Source organism: Anolis carolinensis, chromosome 3 (genome assembly GCF_035594765.1).
Source record: "Anolis carolinensis isolate JA03-04 chromosome 3, rAnoCar3.1.pri, whole genome shotgun sequence".
NCBI classification, from domain to species: domain Eukaryota; kingdom Metazoa; phylum Chordata; class Lepidosauria; order Squamata; family Dactyloidae; genus Anolis; species Anolis carolinensis.
In genome coordinates this window covers 41162718-41186836 of record NC_085843.1, presented here as the reverse complement: position 1 = coordinate 41186836, position 24119 = coordinate 41162718, and the positions used below count along the sequence as shown (strand labels likewise).

At 39.8% G+C, this 24119-nt stretch overlaps 1 protein-coding gene and 1 non-coding gene across 3 annotated transcripts; both read right to left on the bottom strand.

The window, feature by feature from the left end:
• LOC100555657 (uncharacterized) lies at positions 1-24119 on the bottom strand. 2 transcript variants are annotated; one of them, XM_062974764.1, is made up of 4 exons: positions 23818-24119; positions 6757-7221; positions 2015-2152; positions 1-132 (listed from the first exon to the last, which is right to left on the bottom strand). In XM_062974764.1, exons 1-4 carry the CDS (start codon positions 23822-23824, stop codon positions 128-130), a joined length of 615 nt encoding a protein of 204 aa, XP_062830834.1. In that variant the 5' UTR covers positions 23825-24119; the 3' UTR covers positions 1-127. The 2 variants fall into 2 exon arrangements, with proteins under 2 accessions (XP_062830834.1, XP_062830833.1); XM_062974763.1 differs by lacking the exon at positions 23818-24119 and adding an exon at positions 18848-20824.
• Positions 4144-4223, bottom strand: mir9573 (microRNA mir-9573). Its single transcript, NR_163051.1, has one exon. It is a non-coding gene; the product is annotated as a microRNA mir-9573 (primary transcript).

Below are 24119 nucleotides of genomic sequence, written 5' to 3'. Positions count from 1 at the left end.
ACAAAGTATACAATAAAGAAATTTATTATACATTTAGAAAGAAAACATAACAAATCTTGATCAATGGATGCCTTTGCTGTAGTTTGTGGCACATCTATTGTTTTCTTTAATCATATATATTTCCAAGTTATGCTGAGGAGGAAGGAAAAGAAGACTGTAAACCAATAATGAACATAATTATATATTTTACACTAGATTTTTACATTAAAAATGCATAATTGAAAAACTACTTATACAATCCTAGCTAGTGCAGTAACATGTTCCAGCTATGAAAATTCCTCTCACATTATGTGACTCGACTATAGACTGATGATGCCAAACTTTGTATTGGGCTGTTTGTATGACCATTTCTATATTTACACTGACCTTGTTATATTCTGTACATAGGAGGCCTTTTATCATAATTTAATCTGTCCTTTTTTTTAAAAAATGAAAGAAAACAATTGTAATGATGTAATACAAAATTCCAACCTCATTTTTAACAGGTGGCATGCCGTTTTATCTGATTGTTCTGTGCTGTTTCCCTTAGAGTCCGAGATAAAGAATGATGCCCTTAACAAGTAAGCCTATATAGCAAGCACTCCACTTCTACCAGTCTTCTAAATTCCTATCAGGCTCCATCTACACTGCAATATAAAATCCAGTTTTTTTTCCTTTGAACTAGATTATATGGCAGTGTAGACTCATATAATCAAGTTCAAAAAAGATAATCTGGATTATGTGGCAGTGTAGATCCAGGCTAAACCTGCAATCTGTCAGGTCCTCACCACGCAGCTGCAGGATTTTGTAAAATTGCTGCTGTATTGGCAGGTTGTCATTAAATCCCTTTAGGGAGCCTGTCTCAAAGCCCAGAGGAAAAGTAGAAATAGTTCATAGAGTAAAGCACATACCACAAAAGTTATGGAGAGAGCATAAACATTGAATTGTAAAGTTGAATGAGACCACAAGGGCTATCCAGTCCAATCCCCTGCCATTCAGGAATACACAATCAATTTGGAAGGAGATGCAAACTTTCACCAGTTCATATAATGACTACAGCATGCATTTCCCCATAAACACAGATTTAAAATGTTATTATATTTTAGCTTTATGTTATTGTAATGACATAGTTGTAGTTCAGATTATTTGACCATAGCTGGGACACAGAGTACATGCTATTGGGCTATTTCTAAAAAAATTGATAGCAAGGGTCATGAAAGAACTTGTACAGCCTTCCTTCCCAGATAGTTGTTGCCAGTCAGAACAGACACTACTGGATGAGAGATACATCTATGCTGTAGAATTAGAAGTTTCATACCACTTTAGATGCCATGGTTCTATACTATGGAATCATGGAAGTTGTAGTTTTACAAGGGCTTTAGCATTCTCTGCCAAAGAGCTCATGCCTCACCAAAATAGAAATCCCAGATTCCATATGGGAATCTGGGATTTCTAGATTTCTGTAAAAATGGCAGTTACAGGAACATCAAATTGGATTAATCCCACAGTATAGATACATCCAAAGACATTGACTTGGTTTAAGGTGATTTTCAATAAATAGTGGTTGGACACTGGAATACACTCAGAGCTTTAGTCTGAACTATCCAAGGTGCTGAATATCAACCTCCCAAAATGCTCAGGATCTCGCATAATTCTTTCCAGATTTAGATTAAAATTTAGTGTGGCTGCTCCACCTTTCTCTATTTTGACTAATAGAGCAGACATTTTTGCATGAATCAATTTTTGACCTCGAGTTTTTGCAAAAGAGCAACATACCAGGAGCCATTATTAAGATTATATCTCTAAGTGCTATTTTAGCCAGGTAAAACAACTTCAGAAAACAATGCACAAAGATTTCCTTTGTTTGTATGGTGTGTAGAGAATTGTCCTTCTCATTTGTCTTTTTTAGTTATGGTCTTGTAGATAAAAGCTATTATTGAAATAAGAAAACTAGATGGGCCACAAATTTGCTTGTCAAATGTCATCAACTATCACAGCATTTTAAGAAATGATTATTTCAATGTTTCTGCCATACCTTGGTGGGTGGCTTTGGCACACGGAAGACACTTTTTTAGATAAGGAGTTAAAACTATGATCAGAACAACCAGGCCTCCAATGCTGGCCGCCAGCACGCCAATGATAGTTCCAATGGACTCTTCTATACCAAACAATCCTAGGAGGAAATTCACAGTCATCAGAAACCTTCCACACTTGATACAGAGTACATACATGAGAAACAATAAAACTTTCAAAGCATCACAGCTGACAGTGTTGAGAAACAAATATTAATATACTGGGGTTCATCTACATTATAAAATTAATATAATTTAGCATAATTAACTGGCAGGCTCCATGTAATAGTAGTAGTAGTAGTAGTAGTAGTAGTAGTACAAGGTCTTTAAACATTTCTGCCAAATAATGCTGGTAGTGGAACCTCAGGAAATACAGCAGTGAGGGCCCTTTCACACAGCCATATAACCCAGAATATCAAGGCAGAACATTCCACAATATCTGCTTTGAACTGGGCTATTTGAGTCCACACTGCCATATATTCCAGTTCAAAGCAGATAATGTGGGATTTTATTCAGCTGTGTGGAAGTGGCTTGAGAGTGTCACCTGACACTATCCCTGTGGGTTTTTAAGCTGCAGGTGAAAGCCCTTCTGTTTACCCAGGGTTTTAACAGTTTATGCAGTTTGGTTGTTTCAATAGGAAAATCTGTGAGCAGAATCACCTTTATGTGTACAAGTGAGAAGAGGAATCCCTGCCCTCTTCTCTCAACTGAAATTGCCACACATAGCACTTAATAAAGTGCCTTAAGATAGAGCAGGAAGGAGGAATGTCTGAAAAGAAAAATGTTACATGAATGGCACCAACAAGAGGCAGATTTTGTATCCAGTAGTGTCTGTGTAAAGTCAAACTATTATGAGACTGCTTCTACACTGCCATATAAAATTCAGATTATCTGCTTTGAACTGGATTATTTGGCAGTGTAGGCTCATATAATCAAGTTCAAAGCAGATAATGTGGATTATCTGATTTCATAATCTGGATTATCTGGCAGTAGAACAGAGGCCTCTGTCAGCACTGCCATATAATCTGGGATAATCGCCGATCGGATCCTGGGATACAGGACAGAGTAGATCCAGCCTAACTGGGACATTTTAAAAGTAGCTGAAAAAGTGGGATAGAGGATTGATTGGTACTGTTGCTACCAAACCGGGACAGTTGGATAGTATATGCATTGATTGAGGATTGCAGGATTTACTTGGTTTTGCGGGTAAAATAATTATTTTATAAAGTTAACTATAAAGGCTATATTAAGTGCCATAGCAGTATTTCAATAAATACATTGCAATCTAAAAGCTTAATTTCAAGTTACATAAAATGTTTTCTACAAAAAATATATTGATTTTTATTTACATTTAATTGTTAGCTTTAACAGAAATGGAAATAGGGAGCCTAATTCTTGCTTAAGTGCTTTGCTGTATTAGGGATGAGGAAACTTTGGCTAAGGTGTGTTTGCATTGGTAACCACAAGATGGCACCAAAGTTTTAAATAGTGTTGCACTGTTGTGTGTTTTCCGGGCTTGGACAACACAGTGTTGCACTGATTTTTACTCTACACTCCTTTAAGCTACACATGTCCAAAGCGAGACCCAGGGGCCAAATTTGGCCCGCCATGTCATTTCATGTAGCCCGCAAGGCTTTCAATGTCAAGGCTATTTAGTTACATTTACGTCTTACAATTACGACTCTGGAGGCAACTATATGATGTGGCCCTCGGTGAAAATGAGTTTGACACCCCTGTTTAAGGCCTAAGCCTTAGGCAGAAGTGTGTGCCAGTATTAGGAAAGAAAAAAAACCCAAAGTACATCTTTTTATAATACAGTACTATTCATAATCATTATCGTAGCAGCAGTAGTAAATACTTTAATACTAGACATATTTACCTGGGAGTCAGGCACACTGTGCTAATGGGAATTTTCAATAAATATACATAGAACAGAAATTAGAGTCAATTAGTGGCCATCTTAGAGCTAGACTATTTCGAGATCAAGAATATTAGATTAATATATCTCTTTTAAAAAATTAGGAGCATGCCAAGCACAGGCCATAAGTAAATTATTAGTATTTCATTACTCATTGAAAAACTGGAGTTAAAGGAAACACAATGGCATAGACAATCCTAGTTTTGATACTCATTAAACATCAAAACCAAAATTGTCCATGTCACTTTATTTCAGTTTTTACATATAGGCGCGAAAGCTGGACAGTGAAGAAAACTGATAGAAAGAATCAATTCTTTGCAAAGGTGTTGCTGGGTGTGAGTTTTGTGGATACCATAGATTACACAAAAAACAAAAACAAGTAGCCTGAACCCTCCCCAGAAGCCAAGACTGAACTGAGACTGCTGTAATTTGATCATATCATGAGAAGACATGACTCACTAGAAAAGATTATAATGTTTGGTTAAACTGGAGGCAGAAGGAGAAAAAGTCCATCGGAAATTGATAGGTCCTGAATCTACCAGACAGTTGAGAGGCAGATGATTTGGAAGTCTGTCACTCATAGGGTCATCATATGTTGAAGTCGATGTGGCAGCAATTAACATCAATAACAAAGTAATTGTGGCCCTCCAGCAGCACAATGTCTTGGCCCAGCTCTGTAATCATAGCAACTGAATTTAGCCAAATATTATTTTTGTATCTATTTGCTGCCAATCATTTGGAATGAAGAATGTTTAAAAAGAAGCCATTACTTCCGTTATATTTAGCATAGTCACCAGAACCAGTGTTAGAACTAAGAACTTAAAAGAGCACTCTTACATTGAATTTATAGGAAGCAGAATCAGTGGAAGTAGATTAACTAGTTGATGGCTACATTCTTGCAAAAATGGTGAGGATCTGAGGTGAGATTGCTACAGGGCATAGCTTGTTGTGTGATCAAGGTGGGATCGTCACAGTGTGCCTCCTCACTTGTGGACTGTGGCCTCAAGGTAATGCCTGACTGGTAGATTAAATTGTCGACTAATCACTTCCAACCATCACCAACATGGTACTTTTAAACGGATTTGGTTCACATGTTGGGCTGAAAGTAAAGTGATGAGAAGCCAAGTGATGTTCACACGTGGTGTGACCATACTTGGAATCAAGCTGCCTTTGAAAGGCTGCATTTAGCATGTGCTGCATGCAAGTCAATGCCCAATTCCCTGGAGAAATAATAAAAAAAAGTGTCATTGAGCTGAGGGCATCTTTGGGGGAGGGATGCTTTAATTACCATGGAGACTGCAAGAAAGAATTGCAATTAAACTATTTATTTAATAACCATGCGAATTGCAAAAAACTATGGTTAGAGGAAAAGGATTTCTGAACAGCATATTGTGATCAGACTCACCAGTCAGTTTCCAGGAAAACAACATTCCCATGATTTATGGAAGGAAGCATCTAGTAGTATGTATGTATGTATATCTATTTTTATTTATGTAATATTTATTTATACCCCGCTTTATCTCCCCAAAGGGGACTCAAAGCAGCTTAACATATAAGCATCAGCATACAATTTAAAATATATAAATATGCAAGCATTAAAACAGGATTAAATATAAACATTATTATAAATTCCCAGTTAAAACGGTTAAAATATGTTCACAGTTAACATATCTATCTATCTCTCTCCACACACACACACACACTGTTTTAAGTCACACATATATATTGAGATTTGTGATTCAGTCAACTTTTTTTTAGTAATATAAAGTACAGTTAAACCCTTGAACCCATGAGGGATACACCTTCCTGTACTTACCATGAAAAGAGGAAACTGTGAATAATAGTGAACAGAACACTAATAAAATGAATTACTTCTACTGGAAGTTGCGGTATAATCATGTTGGTAAAAGGTAAAGATTTACCCTTGACATTAAATCTAGTTGTGTCTGACTCTGGGGCGTGGTGCTCATCTCCATTTCTAAGCCGAAGAGCCGGAGTTGTCCATAGATGCCTCCAAGGTCATGTGGATGGCATGACTGTATGGAGTGCCATTACTTTCCTACGAAGCGGTACCTATTGACCTACTCATACAGTAGAGTCTCACTTATCCAACGTTCTGGATTATCCAACGCATTTTTGTAGTCAATATTTTCAATACATTGTGATATTTTGGTGCTAAATTCGTAAATACAGTAATTACTACATAGCATTAATGTGTACTGAACTACTTTTTCTGTCAAATTTGTTGTATAACATGATGTTTTGATGCTTAATTTGTAAAATCATAACCTATTTTGATGTTTAATAGGCTTTTTCTTAATCTCTCCTTATTATCCAACATATTCGGTTATCCAACATTCTGCCGGCCCGTTTATGTTGGATAAGTGAGACTCTACTGTACTTGCATGTTTTCAAACTGCTAGGTTGACAGAAGCTGGGGCTAACAACTGGAGTTCACCTCGTTCACAGATTCAAACCACCAACTTTCCGATCAGCAAGTTCTGCAGCTTAGAGGTTGAATCTGCTGCGCCACCACAGCCCCATGTTGGTCCTCATGAGGTCTAGTTCCTCATGTTGGAGGACCTAGAACATTCCTACAGATAATATATTTTATTGGATGCAGATAGATGAAACTATAGATACCAATCCTGTGGATACAGAAGTTGTATTGTATCATTTTCTCAGGTCATGGTCAGTTGTAGAGCAAGTCGTTTTCCCTCTTCCCTCCTTTTTTTCCCTTTCAGAAACTGATGTAGAAACAAAGCAAGCAAGCAAGCAAAATATTACCCATTGCTCTCTGGATCCTGAGTTTTGTTCCATCACCGGTCATTTCTTCTCCACTGGAAAGAAACACCTGGCAGAAATAAGTCCCATGATCACTGGTGGTGACATTTATGATAGTCAATGTTGCATCACCTTTAGATAAATCCCCTGTCATGAAGATCCGTGTGTTGTTTGCTATGACAGTGACATTGTTCTCCATGAGGTCCCTCTGCCCTTTCTCATCCTCCTTGAACCACTTCACTGTTATGTTTCTTAATGATGGATCATGAGAACCATGGAAGTGGCACCCAAGGGCCACCGTTTCACCCACTTTGGCTTTTTCTCTGCTAGGGCTCTGAGACACAAATATAGTCCATGGTTCAGGTGTCATTTCCTTTGTATGAAGCACAACAGTGTGGGTGGTGGGTGACAAAATACTTGAGACCGCCTTGTTTTCCTGTGTTGCATTTCCAGTATCAGCATAAACCCCTGGAAAGGAAGAAGAAATGTGAATATTTGTGAGGTTTATGGAAAATAACAATTCTTGAGTAAATTGTGACCTTTTGTGAGTGATGGAACTGATGCCAGAATGTTCATGGATCCTCTAAATCTCAACTATCTCATGTGTTTGTTTTTTCCAAGTGTCCCAAGACTTGGCACCATATTTGTGTCCAGTGGCTACAATTGTTTCTGTCTTTCCTGGAAACGTGAGAGGGACTGACAGTCAAAGGCTTAGGCCCGTTCTACATTGTCATATAAAATCCAGGTTATTTCCTTTGAACTGGATAATATGTCAGTGTAAACTCATATAGTCCAGTTCAAAGAAGATAATCTGGATTATCTGATTTGATAATCTGGATTATATGGCAGTGTATAAGGGGCCTTTGGTACATGCAACAATCCAAAGACCAGCTTTTCATGTTGCACTGCTCAAAGTCACACGTATTGGTGTGGTTTATCAGCCACAACCATGTGGTTTGGAGGTTCAGTGGGCATTCTAATATCAGAATGTGTCAGAGAAAGTGAGAAATGAAGTGGTGGGTAAGTGGGTGACTTTCAGAGAGAAAGTAATTTCAGTTAATTCACATTGTAATCAGCCTTGTGTCTTCAGCACAGCTGGTTCAATTATAAGGCAAGGGGAGGTGGCCAGCTTCATGCAGAATATTCTGCATGCCATGAAAGAGCAGGAAATAGTAAATGAGTTTGATATTGTTGCAATTTCACTGAAAGGTACTTGTGGGATTTCCTAATGTACCAAAATAATGTGCCAAAATAACTTGGTTGGCCATCTGCAAGTAGGGATGGAGTGCAAGGAAATTTGATTTTCTGGCTTAGCTTTTGATTTCAAAAACGAAATAAGCTTATCTTTGGATATTTTGCATTGGGAGAGACTTGTGCAAGGTGTGGTTGCTTCTCAGTCTGCAATTATCTGTATAAATAAAAATGTAATGTCTGTCCATTAGGCACCTCATATCTCCCAAACTATTCCACTGATTGCTACGAAATTTGGACACAACATAGCATTAGAACTGATGAGTGTTTTAAGCCTACTCTCACAAACCTGACTCACCCGAGAAAGGTAAAAACAAACCCCTAAGCAACAGCCAAGCACTTCTCCCTTTAGCAACTGGTGTGGGCGGGGCCACAAGAGATGGCTAGGCCTGCCTCCTTGCCACTCATGAGGAGTTACATAAGGCCAAGGCACTTATGTAGCCATGGAAAGGCTGTCAGGAGCCGTAACAGGCGGCCCCTCCCCTTAGCAACAGCGCAAATAATGGCCAAACAGTCTCCACCCTTTAGCAACGAGTGTGGGTGGTGCCGCAAGGGATGGCTAGGCCCGCCTCCTCACCACTCAAGAAGACTTATGTGAGGACGAGGCTCTGAGGCCTAGCCTCAGAAAGGGTGTCAGAAGCAACTTCAGCAAGCAGTAAGGATGTTACCCAGGAGACACCTGGATGTTTTACCATCATGTGGGAGGCTTCTCTTTATATATCTGGGGAAGGTCCATGGTGGGAGAAAAAACTCTTTTCTGCTACAGGCAAGTGTGAATGTTCCAATTGGCCAACTTGATTAGCACTGAATTGCCTTGCTGCTTCAAACCCTGGCTACTTCCTGCCTGGGGAATCCTTGGTTGGGAGGTGTTAGCTGGCCCTCATGGTTTCCTGTCTGGTATTCCACTGTTGTCTAAGTGGTGTTTTTTATTTACTGCAAGAAATGTTGCAATTGGCCAACTTGATTAGCATTGAATAGCCTTGCTGCTTCAAACCCTGGCTCCTTCCTGCCTGGGGGAATCCTTTGCTGGGAGGTGTTAGCTGGCCCTCATAGTTTCCTGTCTGGTATTGAAGGGGCTCTTTAAACTGCAAAAAGCTATTTTATTGCGAGCTTAGCAATAACGACAAAAATGCATACATCAATACAATCAAAGGATTTTTGCCCCTTCCGTATTCCACTATTGTCTGAGTGGTGTTCTTTATTTACTGCAAGAAATGTTGCAATTGGCCAACTTGTTTAGCATTGAATAGCCTTGCCACTTCTGAATATTTGGATGCAGTCCGTGAGAAAACGTGGACAGCTCATTTCAGCCCTGCTGGAGTACCCATTCACTTTAGTCCATTCATTAATTTATTCCCCTCCTTTTCCCCAAACTGGGACTCAAAATAAAAACACATCAGATTAAAACATACAAATGATTGAGATTAAAACAGTATTAACCTAACAAAATTAAAACAGTTAAAATATGACTTTAAAACATGGAATAAAATCAGCACAACATCATTTAAAGTGTCTTTTAAAAAAAAAACCCCCCAATAAATTCCAAAAAGCTTGCTGAGATTTGTAAAACATTTTAATCTGCTGTTAAAGAAACAGCAAATAAGGAACAAAACCAGTCTCTATTGGGTGAGACTCCTAGGGTGTATCTATACTTGTCAGGACCCAGGCTACAGAGCACCAATAACCATGCGCAGAGGCCAGATTCTATCTAATATCTTTATTAAAGGAATATATAAAGTCAATAAAAACAAGTGAAGAATATAGTTCAGAAGTAGACCTTTCAGGAAAGGTCAAATATAGTCCAGGAAAACAATGTCCAATATGTGATATTAGAGTCCAAAGTTATAATCCAATAACCGAAACACACACTTTGCCAAGCAAAGTGTGGGGAAATGACAGGGTCCTTTAGTCCAATGGAGCTTGACAACAAGGCTGGAAGCAAACTAGATTCTTGGCAAACAAGACTTGATACGAGGCAACAAGAGGCAAGAAGCAAGAAGGAGGTCCGTGGCAAGATCCGGGGACAAGGCAGGCTTGGAACTAGAACAAGGTCCGTGGCAAGGTCCTGGGAACAAAGAACTGGAGTAGCGTAGTCCACACACGATCTCACTCCTGAAGCTGACGAATTGACTCCGCAAGGATTTCCTTGCGGGTAAACACCTATATAGGATCTTGTTTTCCCGCCAAGGAACACTTTCCCTGGGGAACAAGAAGCGAAACCCATACTGTGTCCAGATGCATGACTCCTTAAGATTTCCCAAGGGAAACAGGCTTAATCAGCTAATTGTCTGGCAGCGATTCTGGCGCTTCGGCGATTCGCCTCCCTAGCGCCTCTATCTCGATTATAATTATCCCGGCGAGAGAACGGGGGAGATTTCTGCTCAAGGCTTGTTTGGCTGACTTCTTGTGGGCAAACATCTTGCAGGTGCAGGGGCTCTAATTCTGGCTGAAACGGTGGGAAACCCAAGTTTTCCTCTTCGTCTGCCACAATAATACTAGGAAGGGGACTACATGGCCCATGAGACATCACAATACTGTATAATTAATGTAGTTTGAAAACACGGAATGCTATGGAATCATGAGAGTTGCAGTTTTGCAAAGCTTTTAGCTGTCTCTTCCTAAAGGCACTGGTGCCCCATAAAACTACAACTCCTGTGATTCCATAGCATTGAGCCAAGGAAGTTAAAAATGTTGTCAAACTGAATTAATTATACGGTGTATATGTACCCTTAGAGTCTGGGAGCAGCCACAGAGAAGTCCATCCCAAGAGTTCCCATCAAATATGACCATGAAGATAGTGGGACTGAGGCCCCTTCTACACTGCCATATAATCCAGATTATCAGAACAGATAATTCACATTATTTGCTTTGAGCTGGATTAAATGAGTCTACACTGCCATATAATCCAGTTCAAAGCAGATAAACTGGGTTTTAGATGGCAGTGTAGAAGGGGCCTGAGAGAAGTCCCTCTTCCAAAGATCTTAAAGCTCAGGCAGATAGGGCCCTTCAAAGAACCTTCACCTGAGCTGTTCAAGGCTTTATAGGTCATAACTAGCACTTTGAATTGTGCCTAGAAATAGAATGACAGCTAGTGAAGCTGTTGTAACATTCAATCAGCACAAAGGTGGGTGTGATAATTCTGTGCTTGGAAAAGAAGCTTCTAAAGTACACATATAGAAAGTCCTTGAGGTTGTTCTCTACAGAGGATGAAAATAAAACCAAAGAACATGTGACACAGGAGATCCAGAATCAGATTTTGAAGTTTCAAATAATATGAAAACAGTTGTGTATGGAGATCACATCTAATTGGAGCAGCAACACTGGGGACCTTGCTTTAAACAAAAATAAAACTTTATTCCATTTCATATTCCTGATCTACTATAAATGTCATCTTCTCTCAGGTCAACAACCTTGCAAAAGGTGGTGAGGGGAAAATATAGTCAAGGTAATTGCAGTTGGGTGATCTTCAAGAAAGAATGGGATACAAGCATTTTTCAAGTAGAGAGGAAATTTTCTCTAGACACCCACCTCTGTTCCTTTTAGTATTTCCCCTTCACAAAAGACTGGAGAAATAAAGGACTTCAGACAGATTGAAATTTTCAAATGGAAAGACACACACAAACTATTTGGGAATGCTATCGGAGACCTTCACAGTTTCACTAATGAGGCCTTTGATATTACTTTTCAAAGGTTTTGATAACTATACAGGCACCATAAGTGATGATGCCTGTATAGTCAAGACATGCTTAAAGCAAAAACTTTTGAAAGGAACACTGCCTCACCTAGTGCATGAATCTAATTGGTAAAACAACAACGAAATTTTCCTGATTTTGGGGGCCAACCTTAGCAATAGCTAGATATATCTAGATAGCTAGAGGTCTTGCAGCACCTTTGATATAAATTAAGAGAATTCAGTTGGTAGTATAATAATTGGTAGACTTATGTCTACTTGATGATTAAAGCCTACTGTCACACCTCAGCACTGGTTCACCTTGCTCCAACACACAAACTCCACCACAGCAGGCTTGAGTCTTTTCAGTTAATTGAAGAAAGATAGCAAAACTTATTAGAAAGCAGAAAAATAAGTAAGAACCAATTGCAAGTGCCATCATTAAACACAGTTCAATGATTTCGTAGATACTAGTCTAAAATCCCAAAAATAACACAGTAAATCCAAGGTAAGATGAATACATGAGCTTCAAAAGTAATCCAAAAACAAATTCTAGGCATGAGATGAGGCTTGAACAAGGCAAGAGTTGATCCTCCAAAAGCAAGGTTGCTCTGACTGGAATCTTTCCCAAATTACATCTCTTTTAACCCTCCTTGCAAGACATAAACACATTCCTGTGCACTCTTGTTTCTCCGTGTCTGCCTGCAATTCTCACACTGCAACGGAGGCCTGATCTCAACTTTAATCTGGAATCCCTAACAAGCAATCATCCTCCTCACTAGCATCTGAGCTCTGTTGACAATTCTCAGGCTCGTGTAGAAGGTCATCCTTATCTTTGTTCAACTGAGAACTTTCCACATTCCCTTCTGTCTGTTTGCCCAAGCCATCTTCAGCTTCCAAATCCACCTGCCTTTCTGAGTCAACAACATTCCCTGGGACAAACTGCGGCTCCACATTTCCTGGAACAAACTGCTGTTCCCCAAATCCCCTTTCATTATCATCAGACTGAACCACAACACCTACAAAAATATACTATTAACTTCTTTCTCTCAGGTTCCTTCTATGGCTCTTCTACACTGCCCTAAAACCCAGGAGGAACTGGATTATTTTAACCCAGTTCCTTCTGGGTTTCTGTCCTCACCCCAACCCAAATCTCCTCCAGCCCCCCCCTCCCCTTTCATCTTGAAAACATACCTGAGGAACCTGCCAATAGTGCATGCCCCTCTGGAAAGTACTCCTTACATGTGAAAATGACAATCAGGAGGTAGGGGGGAACTGCTGGCAGGCCCCTTGGGTAAGCTTTTGAGGGGGAAATGGAGGGCTTGGGGGAGGGGGTGGATGGGTGGGTGCCATCTCACTCATTTGGGCTCCAGGAGCTCAAAGTACCAGGATAGCTATGGTAGTTAAGGGAGTCAATCCCCACAGGACTGGCACATGTAAAGATCCGGAATTTAGTTTAAGGTCCGGATGTTTGCAGGTGTTGTTTCGACGCCTCTGGCAAAACCATGACTCATCGTGGGGTTTAGCACAGTGTAGAAAGGTCCTACACGACTCTATATCTCAGGATCTGATCCCAGATTATCTCTTTATTTTAGATTATATGGCAGTCGAGATTTATATAATCCAGTTCAAAGCAGATAATCTGGGATCAGATCCTGGGATATAGGGCAGTGTAGATCCAGCCTCAGTCTCAAAAGTGTTACATGTTCTCTTTGCATATTGATCCAGACTAACGACCTCATCAGACTTGCCACCAAAATTGCCATACACCATGGCAAATCCAGGGGTGCCTGTTGGGGAGCATGGGGAACCCATTGTCCCATGCCCCACATCATTCGGCTTCCCTTCTACCTCATCCCATGGGGGAAGTATCTATCGTCTAACTCTGACACCCACCCCCATTGACTCCTATTGAACACGGAAAGCCTCCCATGTTGCTGCCAAGGCGGCATGTACCAATTCCTCTATAGTTTTATGATGGAGCCCCACCAGAAATAGTTTTACATTGTGAGATGGGAGCCGGCAGGCTCTGCTGTAAAACTATCAAGAAATTGGCACATGCTGCCAAAAACTACACCATGTGATGAGGTCGTAACACTGCTGTGTCTTTGAATTCAGTTTTTTTTCCACTGAAGGGGATAATATAGACAGGACCAATGTAGCTGCAGATACTAATATTTGTAGCTGTATTTATCATTTAAACTTGGAAAAGGAGGACACGGCTGCAAGTCCCAACAAAACAACCAAACACAATGTTTGCATATTTCTATAATTTAAATTATGTAGTCATACTTTTAATTGTAAGCCACTTTGAGTCTCCTTTGGAAGAGATAAAGCAGGATATAAATAAACACAACAACAACAACAACAACAACAAATCCTAACAATTGTTTGGTTATCCTGGACCCTTTGCCAGCAACGTCCACCAACAGCTGCAACTTTTTTTATTCTTGTTCTCCCATTGTTTTTCTTTTGCTCCAAGATTTATTGGATCAAACAAACAAACAAACAAAATCTCAAAGGGAACATGTTGTCTATTATTGGAATTCATGCTGGCTATTTTGGCTATTTCCCCAATGATGTGTACTGTGAAGTAGGCTGCAATTTTTACATGCCAGATGCTTTCAAGATGAATGGCGAATTCTTTGATCCTCTTGTTTCTCCCCCCCCTTTAAAAACAGAATTGTAGTTTTCAATATTATATATCTCTAAAATTGCTTGTGCTTTTTATTTTGTTTTTTTCTTTAATCAAATTTACTTTAATAAAAAATAGAGTGATAGCATCATTTAGCACTATGACTCAGCAAAACACACCTCTAGTTGATAAAACCCCTTCTAATAAGGCTTAAAGAAATGTCAACAAACAGCCCCACCTCATAATAATGATTACAATCACTGTCGATAGCTAGCAAAAGGAAGAAGCTGTACTGGATATCTGCAGTACAAAGAATGGAGTAACACTGACTGCACTGCTCCTGTAGATAACTAGCCTCTGGAAGAAGGGCACAGCAGATAGGATCTTCTCATGGTTTGAGAAAAAAATACTTTTTTCAATAACACCTATAATGTAGAATTAATGCAATTTTACATCACTTTCATTACTATATGGCTCCTGAGAGATGTAATTTGGTGAGACATCAGCACTGTTTGGCAGAGAATGCTAAAGACCTTACAGCAGGCGTCCCCAAACTAAGGCCCGGGGGCCACATGCGGCCCATCGAAGCCATTTATCTGGCCCCCGCGGCGCGCCTTCCAAAGCTCTGCTTGTTTATAATGGTATTTTAATTATTGTTTAATTAATTATTAATTATTAAAGGGTGCTTTGCCAGTGCTTTTGGTGCACAAAGGCAGAAGGGGGTTGGACGAAATGGCCCAAGGGGTCTTTTCCAATCCTTATTATTATTATTATTATTATTATTATTATTATTATTATTATTATTGTTATTATCATTATTATTATTATTATTGACACAAAGACACAGTATAACACAGCAAACTCTCTCTCTCTCTCTCTCTCTCTCTCTATATATATATATATATATATATATGCTGGATTTCATATCACAAAATCACAAGTTGAGCACTTCCCCAGCGTTTAGGACTGTGCGATGTGTGTGATGATGATGATGATTATTATTATTATTAATATTGAGGCTGGGTGGCCATCTGTTAAGGGTGCTTTGCTTGTGCATTTAGTGCACAAAGGTAGAAGGGGGTTGGACTCAATGGCTCAAGGGGTCTCTTCCAACCATCTTTATTATTTTTATTATGATTATGATTAACATTGAGGCTGTATTTGTTCCCGTTTGGGTTTTTTTTTTTAACTTCACAATAAGAGATGTGCAGTATACATAGGAATTTCCTTATAGGGTTTTTTTTCAACTATACTCCGGCCCTCCAATGGTCTGAGGGACCATGAACTGGCCCCCTGTTTAAAAAGTTTGGGGACCTCTGCCTTACAGCTTCCATTTTTTATCATGTTAGAAGCGACTTGAGAACATACTGGAAGTCACTTCTGGTGTGAGAGAATTGGCTGTCTACAGAGACGTTGCCCAGAGGATGCCCAGATATGTTACCATCCTGCTGGAAGGCTTCTCTCATGTCCCCACAAGCTAGAGCTGACAGATGGGAGCTCACCCCATCTCGTGGATTTGAACCGCCAACCTTCAGGTCAGCAGTTCAGCTGACACAAGGGTTTAATCCATTGCGCCACCACAGCTTCCATGATTCCATGGTAGTTAAAGTGATGTCAAACCGCATTAATTCTACAGCGTAGATGCACCCAGAATCTCCCTGGACTCAGAATTCTTTCATTTCAAGTATATACTTTTTGACTGTGTTTGGATGCTGGGATTCCACTGAAAACAACAAGCTTAAAGTTTGGCTCCCTCTGTAGAGAATAAAATGCATTTCTTAAATTGTAAACAATCTGACTCATAGATCAAATAGCATACTAGGAGGATGCAGAGTATATGACCTATCCATTTCTCCACAGTTGTGTGAGAAAGGGCTGCACATCCATGTATTACAGATGTATCAAGCCACTCCATGTGTGGAGAAAAATGATCAGCTCAGAATATCTTCTTATGTGCAGAAACTCTACTGAAGACGCACTTAAGTAAGTGGATGGAAGCTCTACTCATGCAGAGATGCATGGCTTAACTGCAGTCACAAAGTCAATGGGGATGAGGCTACTAACTTGTATGACACCACAGCTTCCTCATGCAATGTGCAGCATGCAATCAATGCTGCATGGACGATCTAGAGTAATGTGGGGCAAGGCTGGACCTGCACTGAAGAGCGGATCACTGTGGATTCAAACTCAGACTGTATTTAAATGATGATCAAGATACATAAATAAGGAACCAATTACTGTTTCACTCTGTGTAATAGCTCCTTCATATATATTCTACCGTTTCAAGGACTACACATATCTACTATTGGTAAGTAAATCTATTTCAACACTGTGACCTTTTTAAAGACACGTGTGTACAAAATCCTTTGCGATGAGACAGATAATTGACATGCAGCCATCTTTGGTAGCCAGTAAAACAGGTGCAGTCACAAGAGAGATGTTTGGAACAATGCGAAAGGGAAGAAGAAAGGCTTAGTAAAACAACAGGTATTTTTCTCTCTTTGGCGATTGTTATTTGCTTAAAGCGACTGCCTCTTGTTATGTGATTATTATCTTTGTGATGCGCTTTCCATACATGCATTGCTGTGGGTATTTTTTTAAAGGCGCTCCTTCTTCAACATATCACTTGATATATTCATTATAGCATTTTTTGGTGCTTTGGACTTCAGATTCCAGAATCCCTGATCTTTGGCCAAAGCAGCTGAGGCTTCTGGGAGCTGAGATTCAAAATACCTGGAGAACTAGAGTTTGGGGATCACTGCTGTATCACGAGAGGAAAGCTAAGCCATGCGTGAATTAGGGCCTTTTACCCTAGCACTCAAGACCTGGCTCTTTACTAGAGCTTTTAATCTGTTAATTTTATCAATATTTATATGTATGTATTTTTATCCTTTACAATTTTATCTTGTAAATCGCCTAGAGCATCTTGGATGGAGGGCGATTAATAAGTAATTAAATGATGATGATGATGGTGATGATGATGATGATTTTGTTTCTTGTGGTGGAATGGTAAATCTCTTCACACTAGACAAGGTACGTAGTACCAAGAGAGCTAGCCATGTTATTCTCTCAAAAGCTGTTTTCTGAAATACAAATCAGTCAGAATAAATAGAAAAAATGACCATTGGCTCTCTTTTCCCGAAACCAAAATGAGGTGTGTGAAATATTCACCTCACCCGACCTGACTTTAACATTTCAGAGTCAGCCTATGAAATCACCATGCCATATAAACACATTTGATCCTGTCTAATTTGGGGAGCTAAGCAGTTTTAGCCTGGTTAGTATTTGCATGGGAAACCCAACAGGAAACATCAGGTATCTCCATGTAGACTTGGAAATAATCCTTTCTTAAAACCTAGACAGCTGTTATCAGATACAGCAGATAGTAGAGGGTTAAAATCTACCTTGGCTCCTTCTACACTGCCATATAATCCAGGTTATCAAAGCAAAAAATCCACATTATCTGCTTTGAAGTGGATTATATGAGTCTACACTGCCGGATAATCCAGTTCAAAGCAGATAATCTGGATTTTATATGGCAGTGTAGAAGGGGCCTTTGAGTCCCTATATTAGGATAAAGATGAGATAAAATAAAAATAAACAATATGGCGATGATGATAATGGTGATGATTATGATGATGGAAAGGTCCAACAGTCTGACTCAATATGAGGCAGATTCTTGTGTTCCTGTAAGATACAAAGTGAGAAAGAGTTCCTATGTCTTTTTTATTGTTATACAGAAAATATAATGTCAGTACAACAGATGTAGTATTTCTTGCAAGTTGATCCAGTCAAGAATATCTTCCAGAAGAACAGCATCCTGTTCCTTTGCATCTGGTCAGTCTTTGGTTGAATATTTGGATACCTTAATACGCCCTTCTTCACCAATGTACGTCTGTGGCAAATGATGATGCATAACTTTGTGGCTTATCTATATATTGCTGGCAGGTTGCAGTGAGGAGCAGGGAGAATGGCATCTATACCCATTTTGTCACAGTTGGCAAATCATACCAAGTAGCAACATTTTTTTTAAAATTCTAACAATTCAAGAACTGTTGACAAATTTGCCTAGTTTAGTTGTTTCTGTTTCTAAGTGAAAATACAACACAAATATAGTCTCTTGTTTATAAGCAGAGTTGATAAATTCAGTGAGGATGTTTAAAATGGCACAATTTCATGGAAAACGGCCTTTTACATACACACATACACACTTGCAAAAACCATATTCAGAAGTTATAGGATGTAGATGTGTGAGATGAAGAAATAAATAGTCTGTTTGATGTAATGACTGTACAAACGCTAGATTTCTATGCCTTAAAAATAGCCTAGAAAATAATTTAGGTAGTGCCCATAACAATGCTCCATCTATGCAGCCAAATTTATCAATTCCTGGCACTTATTTGCTTTTTCATCAAGCAAGTGTACGTAGGATCATATCTTTTTCCGGCATAAGCAACAACCGAGAAACAAAACATTGGAATTCTGATGACAATTTCTCAAAACGAAGGAAAATAGTATTCATTATTCTGGTTACTTACCCGACCAGACAGAGATCAAAAGAGAGGATACCTGCCAGCCATAGAATTGCAAAGTGTGCTGCTTCATATCTGAGTATGTCTTCTCTTCCCTTTTGCTCCAAACACATGGGCAAACAACAGAGAGGTAGATGCCTCTGTGTTTGTGTTGTAACAGAAAAAGAACTCACATGCTGCCCAGTAAATGTCACATTTGCTAAGATTATCACAGCATCACAGTTCACTGTCTGTTGCCTTGGGGGTTGCCACTTTGGGACTTTCTACCATGTACCCCACCTGCAGGTGGGTGGACAGTATTTTAATAATGGTTCCAGATAAACACAGAATTCGAAGCTGATTACTAGATATTATTTATATGATCATCTGCTTTCCTCCCCCAAATCACTCATGAAAATGACCAGCACCATTTATGTACTGAAAACTATGACCCACCTGCCACTATAATGACATTATGCAAGAAGTGTGTGGCATTAATATTATCTGAGCATAGCTTGTTGTGACTGAATTGTGATTTTCTGGAATTTTCAAAGCCCTTTTAATCTGAAAGAAAATGTGAAGTGAGGAGCAAATGTTTGAAATAATTATACCTTATCTCTTTAAATGGCTTTTTTCATTTCTAGCAAACAGATGGTTGCTTGATTGATTCTCTCTGATCAAGAGAACTTTGATTTTGTCCCACTGGAATTGTGAAACCAGTCCTAATAAATGTGTCTGTTGACAGGGTATAATAATAAAGAAAGAAATAGTTAGAAATCAATCTCTGCCTATTCAGGAATGTGTTATCAATGCCAGGATTCTTAACAGCCCTTTTTGTTCACCGCAAAGGAATTGCAATTGTCCTTAACACACTGTGGTTGCCATCAGGGCAGGACTTTGGGGAAAAAGCTAACTGTCCTATGACCTTATTGTTGTTTATTGGTTCAGTCGTTCCACGCCAGAGCTCCCTTTCATCCAATGCTACCCCCAGCTCCTTCAAGGTCAAGCCGGTCACTTCAAGGATACCATCCATTCATCTTGCCCTTGGTTGGCTGCTCTTTCTTTTTTCTTCCATGTACCCCAGCATCATGATCTTCTCCAAGCTTTCCTGTCTTCTCATTGTGTGGCCAAAGTACTTCATCTTTGCCTCTAATAGCCTTTCCTCCAGTGAGTAGTGGGGCTTTATTTCTTGGAGGATGGACTGGTTGGATCTTCTTGCAGTCCAAGGAACTCTTAGGATTTTCCTCCAACACCACAGTTCAAAAGCATCTATCTTCCTTTGCTCAGGCTTCCTTATGGTCCAACTCTCACATCCATAGGTTACTATGGGGAATACCATTGCTTTAACTATGCGGACATTGGTTGCCAGCGTGATGTCTCTACTTTTCACTATTTTATTCAGGTTGGCCATTGCTCTCCTCCCAAGAAGCAAATGTATTCTGATTTCCTGGCTGCAGTCTGCGTCTGCAGTAATCTTTGTGCCTAGAAATACAAAGTCTCTCACTGCCCCCACGTTTGCTCTCTCTAATTGCCAGTTAATAATCAGTCTGGTTGCCATAATCTTGTTTTTTTTATGTTGAACTGCAACCCAGCTTTTGCAGTTTCTTCTTTCACCTTAGTTATAAGGCTCCTCAGCTTCTCTTCGCTTTCAGCCATCAAAGTAGTATCATCTGCATATCTAAAGTTGTTAATTTTTTTCCAGCAATTGTATCTCCAGCCTTGGATTCATCAAGCCACATGTGTTCTGCATACCAGTTGAATAGGTAGCGTGAGAGTATACAGCCCTGCCGTACTCCTTTCCCAATCTTGAACTAGTTTGTTGTTCTGTGATCTGTTCTTACTGTTGCTACTTGGTCGTTATACAGATTCCTCAGGAGACCTATGACCTTATCTCACCCTAAATTTCCCGTTTTCTGAGCATCTTCATACGCTGGCATAACGGAGTCCCATGGAGGTCATCCCACAATGTGCAACCACTTCCAGTGAATGTGTGTTGAAATCCATCTTGCGAGCAGGTGTTCCCCCAACTCCTAATAAAAGACAGCAGCAGTAAGCAGAGGAAAACCAAAAGAAGATAGGGAAGACAGCTCTCACTTTCCCCCCACCTCTTCTCTCCTGCCCTACTCAGGAGAAGGAGCAGAAAAACTCCCAAACACAGCTTGGGAGTTTCCATTTTGAAAAAAAAGTTAAAGTCCTATTGACATTTAGAGCAGCATAAAGCTCTAGCAAGATGAGGCAGTCACAGGTAAATTTCTGTTGCTCCACATTGTACATGTGTAGTCAATCATGGGGAACAAACAGTCATAGTAAAGAAAACTAAAGGAGAAAATGATAAACCATACAACTTAAAGCTGATACAGGGACCAGGAAGTCAAATAATTAGCACACAAAAATATATACCAGTTTGATGCAAGAAGAACTCCCTGCAACTTCCAGGAAACGTATAGCTTCTCTGCCTTGGTACGTCAGGGTGTTTCCTGTTGAAGCCTTTACAAGAATTGCTGGAGAGGCAGCATGGTATAGTGGTTTTAGTGCTTGGCTCTGAGAGATCAGGGATTGAATCCCGATTTGGTCATGAAAGCCAACTGTGTAATTTTTGGTAAAGTCAATTTCCTGACCTCAGAGAAGCAGGATGTAATAGCAATTGCAAACCACCTCTATAGAAATCTTGACAAGAAAACTCTGTGAGGGGTTTGTCCTTAGGTTGTCAAAAGTTGGAAAAGAGTAGAAGGCACAAAACAACAATACCCTCAACCAGGCCTGTAGCCGGGGGAGGGGGGGTTAGGGGTTCAAACCACCCCCGAAATTTTTCAGGTTAAAAAAAAACCTGGTTTACTCATGAATTTTAACTGGTTAACCAAATCCCCATGCTAAGTCTATGAGACGCAAAAAATTAAGAGTCCCTCCAGGCACTATCTCAAGCAGATATTGACAGGTCTGTAGCTGGTGTGTGTGTGTGTGTGTGTGTGTGTAGGGATTCAACCCCCCCCCCCCCCCAATTTTCAAAACCCCCTCCGAATTTTTTTTCTGGCTACGGCCCTGCCCTCATCAAGAACTGTTGGCTCTTTTTGTGCCTTGTCTCAATGTCATTCTGCAAATGTAGGTGGTCTTTTTTTGCTGACCGGGACAAAGCTATAATCTGCAAAGGCAATTGTTTCCCAATACCTCTTAGATATATTTTGAAGGCAAGGGCAAACCATTAGTTCAGTAAGGGTGTCTACATTTGGGTACGGGGAGAACATGTAACATACATATTAGGCTACCTTACAGTGAATTGGACTGTTTGTGGATTTATAGCCACTTTGGATTTTTATATTTTATTGCTTAATAGCTGATGTGAAGAGCCCCCCGGTGGCTGCTGAACTTGCTGGCCAAAAGGTCGGCAGTTTGAATCCAGGGAGTGGGTGAGCTCCCACTGTTAGCCCCAGCATCTGCCAACCTCCGGCGAGAAGGTAAAGGTGTTCCATGCAGTCATGCCAGACACATGACCTTGGAGGTGTCTATGGACAATGCCAGTTCTTCGGCTTAGAATTGGAGATGAGCACCAACCCTGAGAGTCAGACACGACTAGGCTTATTGTAAGTGGAAAACCTTTACCTTTTAGTTGATGTAGCCCCAAGAAGGTCCTAGGGGATAAAAATAGGCCCTGGTCCTATTACATTTGCCTATCCCTGCCCTATGTGAAGACTCTGTCAGGATAGAATGGTGTGCAGACCATCCAAGATTGCTATAAAAACAGATTCATTACAGTAGAGTCTCACTTATCCAACACTCGCTTATCCAACGTTCTGGATTATCCAACACATTTTTGTAGTCAATGTTTTCAATACATCGTGATATTTTGGTGCTAAATTCATCAATACAGTAATTACTACATAGCATTACTGCGTATTGAACTACTTTTTCTGTCAAATTTGTAGTTAAACATGATGTTTTGGTACTTTATTTGTAAAATCATAACCTAATTTGATGTGTAATAGGCTTTTCCTTAATCCCTCCTTATTATCCAACATATTCGCTTATCCAACATTCTGCCGGCCCGTTTATGTTGGATAAGTGAGACTCTACTGTATTTGGAAATGAGTGTGTATTTTTCACCAACAGTGACCACTAGATGGAGGTGCTGGTCTCTCCAACCTATTATCATAACTCTGCAGAACTCAGTTCTGGGTTTCACTTGTTTTCAAGTGAAACTGGAGCCCCTTCTACACTGCCATATAAAATCCAGATTATATGCTTTGAACTTGATTGCGGAATATGGCAATGTAGACTCATATTATCCAAATCAAATCAGATAATCTGGATTATATGGCAGTGTAGATCCAGCCTGAGATGCCCACCTTTGCTGAGCAACTTTTCGAATCTGATGTGTACTCTGAAAATGGGACCAGATAATGTGCAGTTCTCTTTTATATGCCTACAGATTCTACCCTCAGTGCTTGACTCCTTTGCCCAGCTGCACCACTAAGCTATTTGCTTAGCCAGTCCCCAGATTTTATTCATAATATCTTAGAACATTTATAGCTCTATTCTCATGTTCTTTACAAGTTCTAACGGGATTAAGGTTGTGCATAGAAGGCCCAGTTTGATGCAAATCCCAGTTTGACCCAGACTGAATCAATCCAAATCCAATCTGATCTGGACTTTGAACCTGAATTGAGACACAGTGATCCAGATATCAAGTGTAGCCTCATTGACTGAACTGAGTAACCAAAATGCAACTATAACCATTTTGCTTTTTTTATTTAATTGTATCGAATTCTCAGCACGGTATATTATTAAACAACGAAGGAAAAATAATCCAAGACACAATATTTCCAATTTCTGTGTATGGTTGTGAAACCTGCATAAAAGAAAGTTGCCAAAAAGAGAATCAACTCACTTCACATAGGATGCCTGAATGAGTTCTATTGATCCCACGGAGTGAAAAAACTGAAACGAACTAGTCATTGGGTGCATCTATATGGCAGAATTAATGCGGTTTAACACCACTTTACCTTTCATGGCTGGATATTATGGAATCCTGGGAGCTGTCATTTTACAAGGTCTTTCCACCTTCCTTGATTTCATAGCACTGAGGCAGTGCAGTTAAATTGTATCAGAGCATTAACTGGACAACAGATGCACTTTTGGTGTGTTATTTGTGATTCAGACAAGTCCGTTGCATAGTTCTAGAGCAGTGGTTCCCAACCCATGGGTTGGAACCCTGAATAGGGTCACGATGGGTTTTCTGTAGGGTTGCCAGGCAATGGTGAACTGTGGAAATTTTTAAAAGGAAAAACAAAAAATCTCATCATTG

What these genes read in the sequence shown, in the direction of transcription:
- LOC100555657 (XM_062974763.1), bottom strand. Translation starts at nt 18,914, where the DNA reads ATGAAGCAGCACACTTTGCAATTCTATGGCTGGCAGGTATCCTCTCTT. An exon ending in TTTGATCTCTGTCTGGTCGG is followed by an intron (nt 7,222 to 18,847) that starts GTAAGTAACCAG and finishes CTTCCTTTCCAG; the next exon opens with GGGTTTATGCTGATACTGGA. An exon ending in CAGGATCCAGAGAGCAATGG is followed by an intron (nt 2,153 to 6,756) that starts GTAATATTTTGC and finishes ATTTCCTCCTAG; the next exon opens with GATTGTTTGGTATAGAAGAG.